This window comes from Eschrichtius robustus, chromosome 2, assembly GCF_028021215.1.
Source record: "Eschrichtius robustus isolate mEscRob2 chromosome 2, mEscRob2.pri, whole genome shotgun sequence".
NCBI classification, from domain to species: Eukaryota; Metazoa; Chordata; class Mammalia; order Artiodactyla; family Eschrichtiidae; genus Eschrichtius; species Eschrichtius robustus.
Genome location: NC_090825.1, coordinates 42981596 through 43003059, shown reverse-complemented (window position 1 = coordinate 43003059; position 21464 = coordinate 42981596). Strand labels below are relative to the sequence as shown.

The window sequence follows — 21464 nt, the reverse complement described above, 5'->3', positions numbered from 1 at the left end:
ATTGGAGAGCGCATTCCCTAGCTATGGTGTGTTTCAACAAATACTGAGCGCCTTTTCTATGCCAACTGCTCTATGTTTATTCTAGATTTTGGAAATGGAAGAGGAGGAGGAGGAGAGGATCAGGAGGAGAAAGAAAATGAGGAGAAGAGAAAAACAGACCAAAAAGAAAAATCTCTGCCCTCATGGAACTTGCATCCTATTGATGGAGAGATAGGTAATAATCAAAATAAATGAGAAAATCTATAGAATGAGGAATAGTAAGATCTATAGAGAAAAATAAAGCAGGGAAGAGGGAATCCATTGCTTGCAATTCCTTGACTGAGACTCAAAGAAGCTATTTTATTCCAAAACAGAATACAAAATATGAGTTTACCTGGGAGCAGTAACATTTTCTAAATTACTTAATTAAAGGTGTAACAAGCAATTTATTGGCAAGTATAAACATTAGAAATTTCCCTAACTTGATAGTCAAATGGAAGGGAGAAAAGGAAGAAAACAGGAGAGTGAGCAAACCAAGCCTGGATACAGTCAGTCCTGTGAGGGGAAGATTTCAAAAGAGGTTTCAGCCACTGAGGATAAATGTGGCAGATTTGACAGATTTTTATGGCTTAACCCAGCTTATGTTGACTCAGAACAAAATAAATACAAGCTGCATGTAGAACTTCTAGGCTCATGACTTTGTATCATATGACTTATGAAGTCTCTGATTTTCAACACAGGCTTTGTTCCAAAGGAACTTTATTTCAAGAGGTTCATGAATTACTCAAAGATTATGATCACTCCCCCATAACCTAAAAAGTCCTCACTTCAGAATCATTTTGACTCTAGAGAAACAGCAGCCTCTGAGAGGATAGGGACTACTCCTTGGACATTTGGATGGGGTCAGGCATCTAAGTAAGAAGTTTATGTTATACTTACGCTTTTCATCAATAGCTGGAATCCTCTGCGTGGCCACCGGAGACTCCCCAAGAGAATTGTAAGAAATCACATATACCTGGTAGGTCTTGCCTCCCTGATACAATTTAAGCTGCTGGTTAGTGGTGTTCATTGTCTCTGTGAGGTTAGTGTTGTTTTCTGGAAAGTACCATATGTTGTAGCCAAGAGTTTTCTCCAGGACCGGGGCTCCTCTTGCCTTCTGAACACAGAGGAAACAAAATTTATCACCAAAAGCGAAGAAAGAAAGGCACTGAGACAGTCATAAATGGTGGGAATCAGGGTGGGAGGTAATATTAACTATAAGGTGCTAAACTACAATCAGGTAATTACCCTTCCGGGATGCATAACATACCCTGTGCCAATAACAACTTTATTGAGATATAATTCACACACCAGAAAATTCACTTTTTTGAAGTGTACAACTCATTGGCTTTTAGTATATTCAGAGTTGTGTAATCATCACCACTATCTAATTTTAGTCCATTCTTTTTTAAGCAGCTCTAATTCTTAGAAAACTCTCCTACTGAAGCAAAAGGAAGGCCAGCCCCCAGGCGAGGGGGAGGAGGGCATTGAAGTCCATCTCACCTACTTCACAGGTTGGACTACTTGACCCAGGTTGGTCTGGCCTCACGCGGTATGTGCCATTGTTTACTTTCCTACCTCAAAAATATGTTGACAGGGTTTCTCTGGTGACGCAGTGGTTAAGAATCCACCTGCCAATGCAGGGGACACGGGTTCGATCCTTGGTCCAGGAAGATCCCACATGCCACGGAGCAACTAAGTCTGTGGCCACAACTACTGAGCCTGCTTTCTAGAGCCTGTGAGCCACAACTACTGAAGTCCACGCGCCTAGAGCCCGTGCTCCACAACAAGAGAAGCCACAGCAATGAGAAGCCCACGCATCGCAACAAAAAGTACCCCCACTCACCACAACTAGAGAAAGCCTGTGCACAGCAATGAAGACCCAACGCAGCCAAAAATAGATGAGTATTACCTGAGAATTCTGGAGACACACCAAAGAGTTTTGGCATCTCACTGCTCTCCTCCCTCTCTTCTTTCCCCCAGCTCCCCACCTCCTCTCTCCTATTTCCTGGCTGTTTTTTCCCTCTGTTTGCCCTTTTCCTTTACTGCTTCTTCCCCTCCTTTTCTGTTCTTTTTCTTACGATCTCCTCTCATCTCTTCCTCCTCGCTCATCTCCTCTGCATTACCCACCTGGCTCCTCCTTTGTTCCTCACTCCCCGGCCTCCATCCTACAAAGGACCCTTTTTCTATCCTTGCACCCCACTATCCCAGTACTCAGGAAGTCACTTGTGCAGTATATGTTGGCAGTAACTTCAGGACACACTAGTAAGCTCACCGCAAGCCAGTGCTCTTCTCCACTGTGGCAGTGGGGCTATATAATTTTACATTGCCTTCTAGTGGAGGCCAGCTAGTGACGGTCTTCTCCAGAAGGTCAAGGTGCCTCCTGCACTTACACTTTTTACCTGTCCCAAATGTTAACATTTCAGACCAAAGAAGAGGGGCCAGGGTCTGTAATGCACATTTAGGCCATCTACAAAATGATTTATAGGGCTTTTTGGAAACCATTGTGAGATTTGGGGCATCAAAGCCTCTAGGGAAGGAAATTAAGGAGGTAAAACACCAATAATCACAGTTCTTAGAGGTGTAAGAGACCAAGGCTTTTTAACAGAAATTGTAAATAAATAACCCAGAGGGAGGTCACCTTCCACAGCAACTGCACTGGCCTTCTTCCATCCACCTCAGCTAGTCCCAGGACCCGCCACAGATCCAGGCCATGTGGAGCTGTAAGGGACAAGAGTGAGGTGCTCAACACAGACCAGAGGGAGCTGCAGCAGGAGATGGTGAAATTAGCTAGGCTGCCTGTTTAGAAAATGCAGTTGAAAAGGATTTGCTTGAGGGAGGCAGCAGGAGTGAGGGGAGGAGTGGCAGTATGGCAACATTGCAACAATGTCTTCATTTCGTGGCTGAAGGACTGGAATCAACCAAAGGTCAAAAGTAACTGGCAATCTATAAAATCAGTATCCTATATATAAATCACTCCCCCACCACACAATGAAAACGTTGGGATTTTCTTGTGTTGGAACACTACTATAATGTGGTGCAAAGCTTTGTACTTTGTGAAAAAATAAAATCACAATTATTTAGTGCAAAAATAAAAATAAAATAAAATAAAACTGCCCTTGGATCTGATGACTAAAGGTAAAATAAAACTACAATAGACCCCATCATAATATAATTTATCACTCAAATCTGGATTGGAATGTGACATCTCCTGTCCTCTAAGATATAACATTCACATACATTATAGCTGGGAATGACATAGGTAACTGATAAAGAGATTATACAGAGAGGAACCAAGATGGCGGAGTAGAAGGACGTGCTCTCACTCCCTCTTGCAAGAACACCAGAATCACAACTAGCTGCTGGACAATCATCGACAGGAAGACACTGGAACTCCCAAAAAAGATACCCCACATCCAAAGATAAAGGAGAAGCCACAATGAGACGGTAGGAGGGGCGCAATCACAGTAAAATCAAATCCCATAACTGCTGGGTGGGTGACTCACAGACTGGAGAACACTTATACCACAGAAGTCCACCCACTGGAGTGAAGGTTCTGAGCCCCACGTCAAGCTTCCCAACCTGGGGGTCCGGCAACGGGAGGAGGAATTCCTAGAGAATCAGACTTTGAAGACTAGTGGGATTTGATTGCAGGACTTCGACAGGACTGGGGGAAATAGAGACTCCACTCTTGGAGGGCACACACAAAGTAGTGTGCGCATGAGGACCCAGGGGAAGGAGCAGTGACCTCATAGGAGACTGAACCAGACCTACCTGCTATTGTTGGAGGGTCTCCTGCAGAGGTGGGGGGTGCCTGTGGCTCACCATGGGGACAAGGACCCTGGCAGCAGAAGTTCTGGGAAGTACTCCTTGGCGTGAGCCCTCCCAGAGTCTGCCATTAGCCCCACCAAAGAGACCAGCTAGGCTCCAGTGTTGGGTTGCCTCGGGCCAAACAGCCAACAGGGAGGGAACCCAGCCCCACCCATGAGCAGTCAAGCAGATTAAAGTTTTACTGAGCTCTGCCCACCACAGCAACAGTCAGCTCTACCCACCACCACTCCCTCCCATCAGGAAACTTGCACAAGCCTCTTAGATAGCCTCATCCACCACAGGGCAGACAGCAGAAGTAAGAAGAACTACAGTCCTGCAGCCTGTGGAACAAAAATCACATTCACAGAAAGACAAGATGAAAAGGCAGAGGGCTATGTACCAGATGAAGGAACAAGATAAAACCCCAGAAAAACAACCAAATGAAGTGGAGATAGGCAACCTTCCAGAAAAAGAATTCAGAATAATGAGAGTGAAGATGATCCAGAATCGTGGAAAAAGAATGGAGGCAAGGATCAAGAAGATGCAAGAAATGTTTAACAAAGACCTAGAAGAACTAAAGAACAAACAAACAGAGATGAACAAAACAATAATTAAAATGAAAAATACACTAGAAGGATCAATAGCAGAATGACTGAGGCAGAAGAATGGGTAAGTGACCTGAAAAACAGAATAGTGGAAATCACTGCTGCAGAACAGAATAAAGAAAAAAGAATGAAAAGAAATGAAGACAGTTTAAGAGACCTCTGGGACAACATTAAACACATCAACACTCGCATTATAGGGGTCCCAGAAGGAAAAGAGAGAGGGGACCTGAGAAAATATTTGAAAAGATAATAGCAGAAAACTTCCCTAACACGGGAAAGGAAACAGTCACTCAAGTCCAGGAAGCACAGAGAGTCCCAGGCAGGATAAACCCAAGGAGGAACATGCCAAGAGACATAGTAATCAAATTGACAAAAATTAAAGACAAATAAAAAATATTAAAAGCAACAAGGGAAAAATGACAAATAATATACAAGGGAACTCCCATAAGGTTATCAGCTGATTTCTCAGCAGAAACTCTACAGGCCAGAAGGGAGTGGCACAACATATTTAAAGTGATGAAAGGGAAGAACCTACAACCAAGAATACTCTACCCAGCAAGGCTCTCATTCAGATTTGACAGAGAAATCAAAAGCTTTACAGACAAGCAAAAGCTAAGAGAATTCAGCACCACCAGACCAGCTTTGAAACAAATGTTAAAGAAACTTCTCTAGGGCAGAAAGAGACCGGCAACTTAAAACAACACTGCACATATATAGATTGCTATATTAAAAGCTCGTGGGAACAGCAAACCCAAAAGCTACAATAGATACACATACAAAAGAGAAAAAGCAACCCAAACAACACTAAAGATGGTCATCAAACCACAAGAGAAGAGAACAAAAGCGGAAGGGAAGAAAAAGGACCTATGAAAACAAACCCAAAACAATTAAGAAAATGTTAATAGGAACATACATATCGATAATTACCTTAAATATAAATGGATTAAATGCTCCAACCAAAAGACATAGACTGGCTGAATGGATTGAAAAACAAGACCCACTGTCTACAAGAGACCCACTTCAGACCTAGGGACACATACAGACTGAAAGTGAAGGGATGGAAAAAGGTATTCCATGCAAATGGAAATCAAAAGAAAGCTGGAGTAGCAATACTCATAGCAGACAAAATAAGCTTTAAAATAAAGACTGTTATAAGAGATGAAGAAGGACACTACATAATTATCAAGGGATCAATCCAAGAAGAAGACGTAACAATTGTAAATGTATATGTACCCAACATAGGAGCACCTCAATATGTAAGGCAAATACTAATAGCCATAAAGGGAGAAATCGACAGTAACACAATAATAGTGAGGGACTTTAACCCCCACTTTCATCAATGGACAGATCATCCAGACAGAAAATCAGTAATGAAACACAGACCTTAAATGATACATTAGACCAGATGGACTTAATTGATATTTATACAGCATTCCATCCAAAAGCAGCAGAATGCACATTCCTCTCATGTGCACATGGAACATTTTCCAGGATTGACCACATGCTGGGCCACAAAGCGAGCCTCCATAAATTTAAGAAAATTGATATCATATCAAGCATCTTTTCTGACCACAACACTATGAGATTAGAAGTAAACTACAGAAAAAAACTGTAAAACACAAACATGTGGAAGCTAAACAATATGCTACTAAACAACCAATGGATCACTGAAGAAATCAAAGAGGAAATCAAAAAATACCTAGAGACAAATGAAAACAAAAGCACAATGATCCAAAACTTATGGGATGCAGCAAAACCCATGCAGCAAAACCTAAGAGGGAAGTTTATAGCAATACAATCTTACCTCAGGAAACATGAAAAATCTCAAATAAACAACCTAACCTTACACCTAAAGCAACTAGAGAAAGAAGAACAAGCAAAACCAAAAGTTAATAGAGGGAAAGAAATCATAAAGATCAGAGCAGAAATAAATGAAATAGAGACGAAGAAAACAAAAGCAAAGATCAATGAAACTAAAAGCTGGTTCTTTGAAAAGATAAACAAAATTGATAAAACTTTAGCCAGACTCATGAAGAAAAAAAGGGACAAGACTCAAATCAATAAAATTAGAAATGAAAAAGGTGAAGTTACAAAGGACACCAGAGAAATACAAAGGACCATGAGAGACTACTACAAGCAAGTGTATGCCAATAAAATGGACAACCTAGAAGAAATGGACAAATTCTTAGAAAGGTACAATCTCTCAAGACTGAACCAGGAAGAAATAGAAAATATGAACAGACCAATCACAAGTACTGAAATTGAAACTGATTTTTAAACTCCCAACAAACAAAAGTCCAGGATCAGATGGCTTCACAAGTGAATTCTATCAAACATTTAGGGAAGAGCTAACTATCCTTCTGAAACTGTTCCAAAAAAATTGCAGAGGACGGAAAACTCCCAAATTCATTCTATGAGGCCACCATCACCCTGATACCAAAACCAGACAAAGATACCACAAAAAGAAAATTACAGGCCAATATCACTGATGAACATAGATGCAAAAATCCTCAACAAAATACTAACAAACAGAATCCAAAAACACATTAAAAGGATCATACGCCATGATCAAGTGGGATTTATCCCAGGGATGCAAGGATTTTTCAATATCTCCAAATCAATCAGTGTGATACACCACAACAACAAATTGAAGAATACATACCATATGATCATCTAATGGATGCAGAAAAAGCTTTTGACAAAATTCAAAACCCATTTATGATAAAAACTCTCCAGAAAGTGGGCATAGAGGGAATATACCTCAACATAATAAAGGCCATATATGACAAACCTACAGCTAACATCATACTCAACGGTGAAAAGCTGAAAGCATTTCCTCTAAGATCAGGAACAAGACAAGGATACCCACTCTCACCACTTTTATTCCACATAGTTTTGGAAGTCTTAGCTACAGCAATCAGACAAGAAAAAGAAATAAAAGGACTCCAAATTGGAAAAGAAGAAGTTAAACCATCACTGTTTGCAGATGACATGATACTATACACAGAAAACCCTAAAGACACTACTGGAAAACTACTAGAGCTCATCAATGAATTTGGTAAAGTTGCAGTTTACAAAATTAATACACAGAAATCTCTTGCATTTCTATACACTAACAATGAAAGATCAGAAAGAGAAATTAAAGAAACAATCCCATTTACCATCACATCAAAAAGAATAAAATACCTAGGAATAAACCTACCTAAGGAGACAAAAGACCTGTACTCTGAAAAGTACAAGATACTGATGAAAGAAATTGAAGACGACACAAACAAGTGGAAAGATATACCATGTTCTTGGATTGGCAGAATCAGTGACTATACTACCCAAGGCAATCTACAGATTCAATGCAATCCCTATCAAATTACCAATGGCATTTTTCACAGAACTAGAACAAAAAAAATCGTAAAATCTGTATGTAGACACAAAAGACCCTGAACAGCCAAAGCAACCTAGAGGAAAATAAAAACCAAAAATGCAGCAGAGGGAATCAGGATGCCCAGCTTCAGACTATACTACAAAGCTACAGTCATCAAAACAGTATGATACTGGCACAAAAATAGAAATATAGATTAGTGGAACAGGATACAAAGCCCAGAAATAAACCCATGAACCTATGGTCAATTAATCTACAACAATGGAGGCGAGACTGTACAATGGAGGAAAGACAGCCTCTTCAATAAATGGTGCTGGGAAAACTTGACAGATATATGTAGAAAAATGAAATTAGAACATTCTTTAACACCATACACAAAAATAAACTCAAAATGGATTAAAGACCTAAATTTGAGACTGGACACTATAAAACTCTTACAGTAAAACAGGCAGAACACTCTCTGACATAAATCACAGCAATATCTTTTTCAATATGTCTCCCAGAGTAATGGAAATAAAAACAAAAATAAACAAATGGGACCTAATTAAACTCAAAAGCTTTTGCACAGTAAAGAAAACCATAAACAAAACGAAAAGACAATCCACAGAATGGGAGAAAATACTTGCAAATGATGTGAATGACAAGGGATTAGTCTCTAAAATTTACACACAGCTCATGTGGCTTAATATCATCAAAACAAACAATCCAATCAAAACATGACAGAAGACCTAAATAGACATTTCTCCAAAGAAAACATACAGATGGCCAAGAGGCACATGAAAAGATGTTCAACATCACTAATTATTAGAGAAATGCTAATCAAAACTACTATGAGATATTACCTCACACCAGTCAGAATGGCTACCATCAAAAAATCCACAAACAATAAATCCTGGAGAGGGTGTGGAGAGAAGGGAACCCTCCTACACTGTTGGTGGGAATGTAAATTGGTACAGCCACTGTGGAGAACAGTATGGAGGTTCCTTAAAAACTTAAAATAGAGCTATCATATGATCCAGCAATCCCACTCTTGGGCATATATTTGGAGAAAAACATGGTCTGAAAGAATACATGCACCTCAATGTTCACTGCAGCACTGTTTACAATTCCCAAGACATGGAAGTAACCTAAATGTCTATCGAAAGAGGAATGGATAAAGAAGATGTGGTACATATATACAATGGAATATTAGTCAGCCATTAAAAAGAATGAAATAGTGCCATTTGCAGCAACATGGATGGACCTAGAGATTGTCATATTGAGTGAAGTAAGTCAGACAGAGAAAGAGAAATATTGTATGATATCACTTATACGCAGAATCTTAAAAAATGATGCAAATGAACTTATTTACAAAACAGAAACAGACTCACAGACTTAGAGAATGAACTTATGGTTACCAGGGGGAAAGGGTGGAGGGGAGGGATAGTTAGGGAGTTTGGGATTGACATATACACACTGCTATATTTAAAATGGATAACCAACAAGGACCTACTGTATAGCACAGGGAACTCTGCTCAATATTATGTAGCAACCTAAATGGGAAAAGAATTTGAAAAAGAATAGATTCAGGTATATGTATAACTGAATCACTTTTCTGTACACCTGAAACTAACACAACATTGTTAATCAACTACACTCCAATATAAAATAAAAAGATTTAAAAATAACAACTATATTAATAGCTTGGTGAAACAATATTTAAACAGTGTCTAAGCGGTTTCATCTTGTCCAATAGGCTAATTTTGAGATGTTAATGTTCCACTCTCTTATGTTTCCTTCCTTCCCCATTATAAGCAAGAAGACAAGACCCTTGTTATTTCTTTTACTCAGGAATGTGAACAGGCTGGAAATGTCCACTTGAAGTCAATGACTCTTCCAGTCGTTAGGGAGGGCTCAGATTAATGGGAGAGGTACCTCAAGGAAGGGAGAAGAGAGTGTCTAGAGAGGCAGCAGAGAATAAGAGGAAGAAAACCTCCACCCAGCCCCAGACCATGGAGAGGTAAAGGATTTTCTAGGTTTCAAGAGTTTGATCTGAAGGGCTTCCCCAGGACTTTGGTGGTGCTCATGAACCTGGAACCTCAGCATAACTATGAGTTTATGTGTTGGGGTGAAGGTGATCCCTAATAATGCCTGAGATCAAATTTCCTGCCATTCCAACAGGATAGGGACTATCAGATTCAGGCTGAATTTTTAAAGTTGTTATATTACTTTCAAGAGTTATGGAATAGGAGTCACACCCCTATGTGTTCCAATTTCCAAACTGTATATCATTCATGTAATAATTTACATTCTGTGGTAGACATCTTCTCAAACGTCTCCCATTGGAATTTAAATTGACGCAGCCAGTATGGAAAACAGTATGGAGATTCCTCAAAATCTAAAAATAAAACTACCATATGATCCAGCAATTCCACTTCTGAGTATTTACCCAGAGAAAACAAAAACAGTATTTCGAAAGGATACATGCACACCTATGTTCACTGCAGCATTATTTACAATAGCCAAGATACGGAAGCACCCTAAGTGTCCATCAATGGATGAACGGTTAAAGAAGATGTGGTATAAATATACAGTAAAATACTACTCAGCCATAGAAAAAGAATGAAATCCTGTCATTTGAGACAACATGGATGGACCTTGAGGGTACCATGCTAAGTGAAATATGTCAGACAAAGAAAGATACATACTGCATGATTTCACTTGTATGTGAAATGTAAAAACAAAACAAACAAAATTCACAGATACAGAGAACAGACTGATGGTTGCCAGAGTGGAGAGGAGTTAAGGGGAGGGCAAATTGGGAGAAGGGGATCAAAAGGTACAAACTTCCAGTTATAAAAGATATGAGTCATGGGGATGTAATGTACAGCATAGTGACTATAGTCAATATTGTACTGCAAGTCTGAAAGTTGCTAAGAAAATAAATCTTAAAAGTTCTCATTACAAGAAAAAATTCTTATAACTTTGTATGGTGACAGAGCATAACTAGACAGATTGTGATAATTTCTTAATGTATACAAATACCGTATCATTATGTTGTACACCTGAAACTAATATACTGTTGGATGTCAATTAGACTTCAATTAAAAAAATAAAAATGTCTGCCAATCATCTTGCCTTTTGTTATTCATGCTCTGTGTAATGCTCTCTTGAGTGTAGGTTGGAATTGGTGAGTCACTTCTAATTAACAGAACACAGAAAAAGTGATGGGATGTCACTTCTGTGATCAGGTTATAAAATTTTAACTTTTTTCTTTCTCAACTCTCTCCTGACCCCTCACTTGCTCACCCTGATGACACCAGTGGTCACATTGTAAACTGTGCTATGGAGAGGCACATGTGGCAAGGAACTCACAGGGCAACCTTTGATAACAGCTCGTGAGAAACTGCGGTCTTAAGTCCAACAACCTGAGAGGAACTAAATCTTGCCAACAACCACTTGAGTGAGCTTGGAAGCAGATCCTTACTCAACCAAGTCCTGAGATGACCATCCCAGCCAACACCTTCATTGCAGCTTTGTGAGACACGCAGAACCAGAGGACCCGGCTAAGTCATGCCCAGATTCCTAACCCACAGAAATGGTGAGATAATAAATGTTGATTTATGCCTCTCAGTTTGGGGCTAATTTATTATGCAGCAATAGATAACTAAAACAGATTTCAAGAGAAAAAGTAGAAAAGAGAATGTGCTAATATACATTTACCTATGGGTGATATTTAGAAAGTAAAATCTAGCCAGTGTTTCTTAAGCAGTGGTGCACATCAGAATAACTCAGGGCTAAGAGGAGTGTTAGAAGACAGAAATATACGGAAAAGGTAAAGTGGGGTAATAAAAAATAAGGAAAACGAAGTCCATTTTTTTCCAATGAGATTCCACTGCCCAAGCCTCTGGTTCAGTCCATAGCAGGTGAGGCTGTCAGAGCCACTGTCTCAGGATTTGCTTTCCTTGTTACAAAAGGGCTTTGGTTCACCACATTTCTTATGTGGTCTTTCAGGATCCTTTGGTTTCCTGCTATCTACCAGTTGAATTTGGTTTCCAAATTGCACTAAAGATAAATGCAGGGGCTTCCCTGGTGGAGCAGTAGTTAAGAATCCGCCTGCCCTTGCAGGGGACAGGGGTTCAAGCCCTGGCCTGGGAAGATCCCACATGCCACGGAGCAACTAAGCCCATGCACCACAACTACTGAGCCTGCACTCTAGAGCCCGTGAGCCACAACTACTGAAGCCTGCATGCCACAACTACTGAAGCCCGCATGCCACAACTACTGAAGCCTGCACGCCTATAGACCGTGCTCTGCAGCAAGAGAAGCCACTACAATGAGAAGCCCGCGCACCACAATGAAGAGTAGCCCCCACTCGCCACAATTAGAGAAAGCCCATGCGCAGCAACAAAGACCCAACGCAGCCAAAAATAAATAAATAAATAAAAATTTAAAAAAAGAAAAAAAGATAAATGCAAGTGAAGAGGGACACTGTTGTGATATCATCAGAATCTTATCCCCAGTCCTTATTCCTAGACAGGCTTAGCAGTCAGATTTGGGGAAATGGCTCCAGTTGGATCCTTAGAACATTCCATAGTTTAATTAATTTGTTCTGCCCTGGCAGAGGTTGTGAAACAGCTCACGGCAGTCCTGACACAGAGTAAAGTGAAAGTTTCCTTTCATATGTGTAGTCTCTTCAGGACTCCCTCCAGTTAGTGAGACCCATGAGCTAGTGAAATTAGTAAAGTCTCATTTTCAGTCATATCATGTTTCCCAAAACTACTAAGCAAGATTTCAAGTCATTCCCAGAAAGCCTTGGCATGCTTAGAGGTGCTAACAATCCCTAGAAAACACTAGTGAGTGGGGGAAAAAAAGAGGACATAAGATTTGACAGTTAGGTGTTTTACTACTTTGACCTTTACAGGATAAGGACTTTGGGCCAAAAAAAGAAAAAGGAAAACTTACTCTTCTCAGGTGACTGAGAAATAATTTACTTAGCCATGGGAAGCTCTCATAATTAAATACAGAGGAACAATCATCAAAGAAAAATTAGACATTGACCTCTCTGCTTCAGAATGTCCACTGTATTCCCTTCTGATTCTATACCCTAAACCTCAATCTATCTCAACAGAACATGTTAGGACAGTCTAAAACAGAGATGCCAAAGACATAAACTGCCAAATTCAAGATCTTATGTAGGAAATGTTCAAAAGAAAGATAGGTAAGAAAATATAAAAAGATATTGTATCTAACCAAGATTAAGACTTTTTGATTCTGTACTTGCTTTTTTTAAAATTGAAGTATAGTTGATTTACACGATTATATTAGTTTCAGGTGTACAACATAGTGATTAATATTTTTATAGATTATAATCCATTTAAAGTTATTACAAAATATTGGCTATGTTCCCTGTGCTGTACAATATAACCCTGTAGCTTATTTTATACATAATAGTTTGTATTTCTTAATCCTCTACCCCCGTCTCTCCCCAATGGTAACCACTAATTTGTTCTCTATAACTGTGAGTCTGTTTTGTTATGTTTATTCATTTATTTTTCAGATTCCGCATACAAATGATAACATATAGTATTTGTCTTTCTCTGTTTCAATTATTTCACTAAGCATAATATATTCCAGGTCCATATATGTTGTTGCAAATGGCACAATTTCATTCTTTTTTATGGCCAAGTAATATCCCATTGTATATATATACCACACCCTCTTTATCCACGCAGCTGTTGATGGACAATTAGGTTGCTTCCATATCTCGGTTACTGCAAATAATGCTGCTTTGAACACTGGAGTGCATATATCTTTTCAAATTCGTGTTTTCCTTTTACATACCCAGGAGTGGAATTGCTGGATCATATGGTATCTCTAGTTTTTAGTTTTTTGAGGAACTTACATACTGTTTTCCATAGTGGCTGCACCAATTTACATTCCCACCAACAGCATAGGAGGGTTTCCTTTTCTCCACATCCTCACCAACACTTGTTATTTGTAGACTTTTTGATGATAGCCATGACATGTGTGAGGTGATATCTCACTGGGTTTTGATTTGCATTTCCCTAATGATTAGCAACGTTGAACATCTTTTCTTCTGCCTGTTGGCCATCTGTATGTCTTCTTTGGAAAAATGTCTGTTCGGGTCTTCTGCCCATTTTTTAATTGGGCTATTGGTTTTTTTTGATACTAAGTTGTATGAGCTATTTATATATATATTGGATATTAACTCCTTGTTGGTCATATCATTTGCAAATATTTTCTCCCATTCAGTAGGTTGTCTTTTCTTTGTTAATGGTTTCCTTTGCTGTGCAAAAGCTTTTAGTCTAATTAGGCCCCATTTGTTTATTTTTGCTTTTATTTCTTTTGCCTTAGGAGACAGATCCAAAAGAATATTGCTACACTTTATGTCAAAGTGTGTTCCGCTTTTGTTTTCCTCTAAGGCTTCAGGGTTTCTTTTGTTTTGTTTTGTTTTGTTTTTAATTAATTAATTTATTTATTTATTTATTTTTGGCTGTGTTGGGTCTTCGTTTCTGTGCGAGGGCTTTCTCCAGTTGTGGCAAGCGGGGGCCACTCTTCATCGCTGTGCGCGGGCTTCACACTGTCGCGGCCTCTCCCGTTGCGGAGCACAGGCTCCAGACGCGCAGGCTCAGTACTTGTGGCTCACGGGCTTAGTTGCTCCGTGGCATGTGGGATCTTCCCAGACCAAGGCTCGAACCCGTGTCCCCTGCATTGGCAGGCAGATTCTTAACCACTGCGCCACCAGGGAAGCCCGGCTTCAGGTTTTATATTTAGGTTTTTAACCCATTTTGAGTTTATTTTTACATATGGCGTGAGGAAATGTTCTAATCTCATTGTTTTACATATAGCTGTCCAGTTTTCCCAGCACCACTTGTTGAAGTGATTATCTTTTCTCCATTGTATATTCTTGCCTCCTTTGTCAAAGACTAATTGAACATAAATGTGTGGGTTTATTTCTGGGCTCTTTATTCTGTCCCATTGATCTATGAGTCTGTTTTTGTGCAAGTACCATACTGTTTTGATTACTGTAGATTTGTAGTACAGTCTGAAGTCAGGGTGCGTAACACTTACAGCTTTGTTCTTTTTTCCTCAAGATTGCTTTGGATATTCAGAGTCTTTTGTGGTCCCATATAAATTTTAGGATTATTTGTTCTACTGTGAAAAATGTCATGAGTATTTTAAATAGGGATTGCATTAAATCTATAGATTGCTTTGGGTAGTATGGATATTTTAACAAAATTATTCCAATCCATGAACATGGGATACCTTGCCATTTCTTTGTATCATCTTCAATTTCCTTCATCAATGCTTCATAGTTTTCAGGGACTTCCCTGGCGGTCCAGTGGTTAAGACTCCATGGTTCCAATGCAGGGGACGCAGTTTCAATTCCTGGTCAGGGAACTAAGATCCCACATGCTCTCGCACACAGCCTTAAAAAAAAAAGTTTTATAGTTTTCAGAGCACAGGTCTTTCACCTCCTTGGTTACGTTTATTATTAGGTGTTTTATTCTTTTGATGTGATTTTAAATAGAATTGCTTTCTTGCTTTCTCTTTCTGAAAGTTCATTACTAGTGGCTAGAAAAACAACAGATTTCTGTATAGTAATCTTGTATCTTACAACTTTAATGAATTCATTTATTACTTCTGATAGTTTTTGGTGGAGACTTTAGGGTTTTTTACATATATAGTATCACATCATCTGCAAATAGAGACAGTTTTATTTCTTCCCATCCAATTTGGATGACTTTTATTTCTTTTTCTTGTTTGCTGTGGCTAGGACTTCCAATACTATGTTAAATTAAAGTGGCGAGAGTGGACATCCTTGTCTTATTCCTGATTTGAGAGGAAAAGCTTTCAGCTTTTCACTGTTGAGAATAATGTTAGCTGTGAGTTTGTCATAAATGCCCTTTATTATGTTGAAGTATGTTCCCTATATACCAACTTCAATGAGAGTTTTTTTTATTGTGATTGGATGGTGAATTTTGTCAAATGCTTTTTCTGAGTCTATTGAGATGATCATGTGATTTTTTTATCCTTCCTTTTGTTAAGGTGGTGTATCACATTGATTGATTTGCAAATATTGAACCATCCTTGCATCCCTGGAATAAATCCTACCTAATCATTGTGTATGATCCTTTTAATATATTGTTGGATTTGGTTTGCTAATATTTTGTTGAGGATTTTTGCATCTATGTTCATCAGAGATATTGGCCTGTGATTTTGTTTTTTTCTATAGTGTCTTTGTCTGCTTTTGGTATCAGGGTAATACTAGCCTCATAGAAATGAATTTGGAAGTGTTCCCTCCTCTTCAACTTTTTTGGAATAGTTTGAGAAGTATAGGTATTAGTGCTTCTTTATGTGTTTGATAGAATTCCCCTGTGAAGTCTTCCAGCCCTGGACTTTTGTTTGCTGGAAGTTTTTAAAATTACAAATTCAATTTCACTACTAGTGATTGGTCAGTTCAGATTGCCTATTTCTTCCTGATTCAGACTTGGAAGACTGTATGCTTATAGAAATGTGTCCATTTCTTCTAGTTTGTCCAATTTGTTGGTGTATAACTGTTCATAGTATTCTCTTACAATTTTTTGTAGCTCTGTGGTATCAGCTGTTATTTCTCGTCTTTCACTTCTTATTTTATTTGGGTCCTCTATTTTTTTCTGGATGGGCCTGGCTAAAGACTTATCAATTTTGTTTTGTTTTGTTTCGTTTTTCAAAAAAACAGCTCTTGGCTTCACTGATCTTTTCTATTGGTTTTTTTTGGGGGGGGGAGGGGCTCTATTTCATTTCCTTGTTGATCTTTACTATTTCCTTCCTTCTACTGGCTTTGGGCTTTGTTTGTTCTTCTTTTTCTCATTCCTTTAGATGGTAGGTTAGGTTGTTTGAGATTTTTCTTGTTTCCTGAGGTAGGCCTCTATAGCTATAAGCTTCCCTTTTAGACCTGTTTTTGTTGTGTCCCATAGATTTTGGAAAGTTGTGCTTTTATTTTGTCTCAAGGTATTTTCTGATTTTCTTTTTATTTCTTCATTGACCCATTGGTTTTTTAGTAGCTTGTTGTTTAGTCTCCATGTGTTTGGCTTTTTTTCCCATTTTTCTTACTGTAGTTGATTTCTAGTTTCATACTGTTGTGGTCAGAAGAAATGCTTGATATAATTTCTATCCTCTTAAATTTGTTGAGACTTGTGTTGTGGCCTAGCATATGATCTACCCCAGAGAACGTTACATGTGCACTTGAAAAGAACGTGTATTCTGCTGGTTTTGGATGGAATATCCTATAGATATCTATTAAGTCCAACTGATCGAATGTATCATTTAATACTACTGTTTCCTTGTTGATTTTCTGTCTGGATGATCTGTCCTCTGATGTAAGTGGGGTGTTAAAGTCACCTATTATTAATGTCAATTTCTCCCTTTACATCTGTTAATATTTGCTTTATACATTTAGGTGCTCCTATGTAAGGTACATACATGTTAACAAATGTTATATCCTCTTATTGTATTGATCCCTTTTATCAATATATATTGGCCTTATTTGTCTTTTGTTATAGACTTTGTTTTAAAGTCTGTCTTATCTTACAAAAACAGAAACATAGGTCAATGGAAGAAGATAGAAAGCCCAGAGATAAACCCACACACCTATGGTCAACTAATCTATGACAAAGGAGGCAAGGATATACAATGGAGAAAAGACAGTCTCTTCAATAAGTGGTGCTGGGAAAACTGGCCAGCTACATGTAAAAGAATGAAATTAGAACACTCCCTAACACCAAACACAAAAATAAACTCAAAATGGATTAGAGACCTAAATGTAAGACCAGACACTATAAAACTCTTAGAGGAAAACATAGGAAGAACACTCTTTGACATAAATCACAGCAAGATCTTTTTTGATCCACCTCCTAGAGTAATGGAAATAAAAACAAAAATAAACACATGGGACCTAATGAAACTTAAAAGCTTTTGTACAGCAAAGGAAACCATAAACAAGACGAAAAGACAACCCTCAGAATGGGAGAAAATATTTGCAAATGAATCAATGGACAAAGGATTAATCTCCAAAATATATAAACAGCTCATGCAGCTCAATATTTAAAAAACAAACAACCCAATCCAAAAATGGGCAGAAGACCTAAATAGACATTTCTCCAAAGAAGACATACAGATGGCCAAGAAGCACATGAAAAGCTGCTCAACATCACTAATTATTAGAGAAATGCAAACCAAAACTGCAACGAGATACCACCTCACACAAGTTAGAATGGGCATCATCAGAAAATCTACAAACAACAAATGCTGGAGAGGGTGTGGAGAAAAGGGAACCCTCTTGCACTGTTGGTGGGAATGTAAATTGATACAGCCACTGTGGAGAACAGTATGGAGGTTCCTTAAAAAATTAAAAATAGAATTACCATATGACCCAGCAATCCCACTACTGGGCATATACCCAGAGAAAACCATAATTCAAAAAGACACATGCACCCCAATGTTCATTGCAGCACTATTTACAACAGCCAGGTCATGGAAGCAACCTAAATGCCCATCAACAGACAAATGGATAAAGAAGATGTGGTACACATATACAATGGAATATTACTCAGCCATAAAAAGGAACGAAATTGGGTCATTTGTTGAGACGTGGATGGATCTAGAGACTGTCATACAGAGTGAAGTAAGTCAGAAAGAGAAAAACAAATATTGTATATTAACGCATGTATGTGGAACCTAGAAAAGTGGTACAGATGAACTGGTTTGCAGGGCAGAAGTTGAGACACAGATGTAGAGAACAAACGTATGGACACCAAGGGGGGAAAGCCACGGTGGGGTGCGGATGGTGGTGTGATGAATTGGGCGATTGGGATTGACATGTATACACTGATGTGTATAAAATTGATGACTAAAAACCTACTGTATAAAAAAGTAAATAAAATTCAAAAATTAAAATCTATCTTGTCTTATATGAGTATTGCTACCCCAGCTTTCTTGTCATGTCTACTTGCATGAAATATTCTTTTCCATACCCTCACTTTAATTCCATGTGTGTCTTTAGCTCTGAAGTGAGTCTCTTGTAAGCAGCATATACATGGGTCTTACTGTTTTATCCAATTAGGCACCCTATGTCTTTTGATTGGAACATTTGGTCCACGGACATTTAAATATACTTATTTCCATTTTGCTACTTGTTTTCTGGTTGTTTTTGTAGTTCTGTTTTCTTCTTTTTTAGTTTCTTCCCTTGTGGTTTGATTATTTGCTTTAGTGGTATGCTTGTGTTCTTTTCTCTCTAGTTTTTGTGTATCTATTGTAGGTTTTTGATTTGCAGTTACCATGGAGTTCATATGTTGATCTATATCTACCTGTTTTAATTAAACTGGTAGTCATTAAGTTCACACACATTCTAAAAGACTTACATTTTTTTACTCCCTACCCCTGCATTTTTGTATTTTTGATGTCATATTTTACATCTTGTTTATCCCTTTTTTGTAGTTATAGTTGATTTTACAATTTTTTTAATCTTTTAATCTTTGTACTAGGTTATTTAAGGTGATTCACAGCCTTTACTATGTATTTGCCTTTACTAATTGGATTTTTCATTTCCTATAAATTCTTACTTCTTGTTGTAGCCTTTTCTTTTCCACTTATAGAAACATTTCTTTTAGGGTTGGTTTAGTATTGATGAATTCTTTTCATTTTTTTACTCATCTAAGAAGTTCTTTACCTCTCTTCCAATTCTGAATTATACCCTTGCTCAGTAGAGTATCCTAAGTTTCAGGCTTTTTCCCTTCAGCACTTTAAATAAATCATGCCACTCCCCTCTGGCCTGCAAAGTTTCTGCAGAAAAATCAGCTGATGGCCTTATGGGAGTTCCCTTTTAAGTGACTCTGTTTTTCTCTTGCTGCCTTTAGAATTCTAACTTTTTGCCATTTTAATTATGTCTTGTTGTGGGTCTCTTTGTGTTCATATCTTTTGGGGGACTCTGTGCTTCCTATATCTGGATATCCATTTCCTTCTTCAGTTTCAGGAATTTTTCAGCCACAGTTTAATCAAATTACATTTTCAGTACATTTTTCTCTCTCTTCTGAGATGCCTATAATGTGAATATTAGTATACTTGGTGTTTTCCCACAGGTCCCTTAATCTGTTTTCATTTTTTTTCTTTTTGCTGTTCTGATTGGGTGATTTCCCTTATTCTATCTTCCAGATCACTTATGTGTTCTTCTGTATCACTTTAGTCTGCTGTTCATTTCTTCACGTGTGTTTTTCATTTGTTATTGTATTCTTCAGTTCTGACTGGTTCTTTTTTACATTTCTACTTCCTTATTAAAATTCTCACTGTGTTCATCTATTCTTTTGCCTAATTCAGTTAGCAATCTTATTACTAATGCTTTTAACTCTTTATCTGGTAAATTATCGTTTTCATTAGTTTTTTCAGGGTTCTTTTTCTTGTTCTTTCATTTGAAAATAAAAATGCCTATTTCTCATTTTGCTTAACTTTCTCTTTTGAAATTAGGTGAAACAGTTACCTATCCCAGTCTTGCAAGGTTGTCCTTGTGTGGGAGCATGCCTATACAGTCTGCATGTGCCCGGTGGCTTTCCTGGGAGAGCTGGACCTGAAGTGATCATGAGTCATGTCTTTCCCCAGGGTGTGCTGGCAACTATCACCTTGGTGGGAGGTGGGGCTGGAGATGGAGAGATTAGAGTCAGAGCCAGGTGTGAGCCAGGGCATCTCCTCTGCTCAATGACCAACATCATTCTATTGGGGTCAGGGGCAGGTCCCAAACTGCTGGAACAAAAGGCCTGAGGGTCAGGTCTGAGCTGGTTCTGTTCCTTCTAAGTCTGTGCTTTCCCCCTCCCAGCATCAGCACCTTTACCCCAGAGGGGAGCAGTGCTGGAGCAAGAGGGACTCAAGTGAGTGATGGGAGTTGGTGACTGGTGCAGGCCAGGGTGCACACTGGGGCAGTCCCAGCACACCAGAGTTCCACACCACTCCCGATCTGTTGCCCCCATAAATGCCAGTAATATCTGCCCTCACCCTATACGGGTGTTGTGCTGGGTCTGAGACACCTCCATCCTCCACAACTGTGCACTCTCCTCAGAAACAGCAGCCTTCACCCTAGCGGGAAGCTGCACTGCAGAGCAAGAGGAGCTGGAGCAGGTGCTTGGCATCGGCTGGGGCATGCACTGGGTGGTCGAGGGAAACCAGCCTAAGTCCCAGGCAGTTTCAATCCACGTCCTCTGCCTTGTTTCAGGAGTAAGCAAGCATGTGCATGCTCTTTGTGAGCCAAGTCTAGTTTCCTAACAGTTCTATTGTTAGTCCCACTGGTTTTCACACCAACTAAAAGGACTTGTCGGGGCTTCCCTGGTGGCGCAGTGGTTGAGAATCTGCCTGCTATGCAGGGGACACGGGTTCGAGCCCTGGTCTGGGAAGATCCCACATGCCGCGGAGCAACTGGGCCCGTGAGCCACAATTACTGAGCCTGCGCGTCTGGAGCCTGTGCTCCGCAACAAGAGAGGCCGTGATAGTGAGAGGCCCGCGCACCGCGATGAAGAGTGGCCCCCGCTTGCCACAACTAGAGAAAGCCCTCACACAGAAACGAGGACCCAACACAGCCAAAAATAAATAAATAAATAAATAAAATAAATAAGTGAAATTCTTAAAAA

The 21464-nt window shown here is 39.0% G+C and overlaps 1 protein-coding gene across 1 annotated transcript in view; it reads right to left on the bottom strand.

The window, feature by feature from the left end:
- IL31RA (interleukin 31 receptor A) overlaps nt 1-20981 on the bottom strand; it is a 37017-nt gene extending 16036 nt beyond the window's left edge. The window contains 3 exon segments of the mRNA XM_068534811.1: nt 919-1135; nt 2660-2739; nt 20843-20981. Of these exon segments, the coding sequence (XP_068390912.1) occupies nt 919-1135; nt 2660-2739; nt 20843-20981 (436 nt within the window).
- Between the last annotated feature and the right edge of the window lie 483 nt (nt 20982-21464).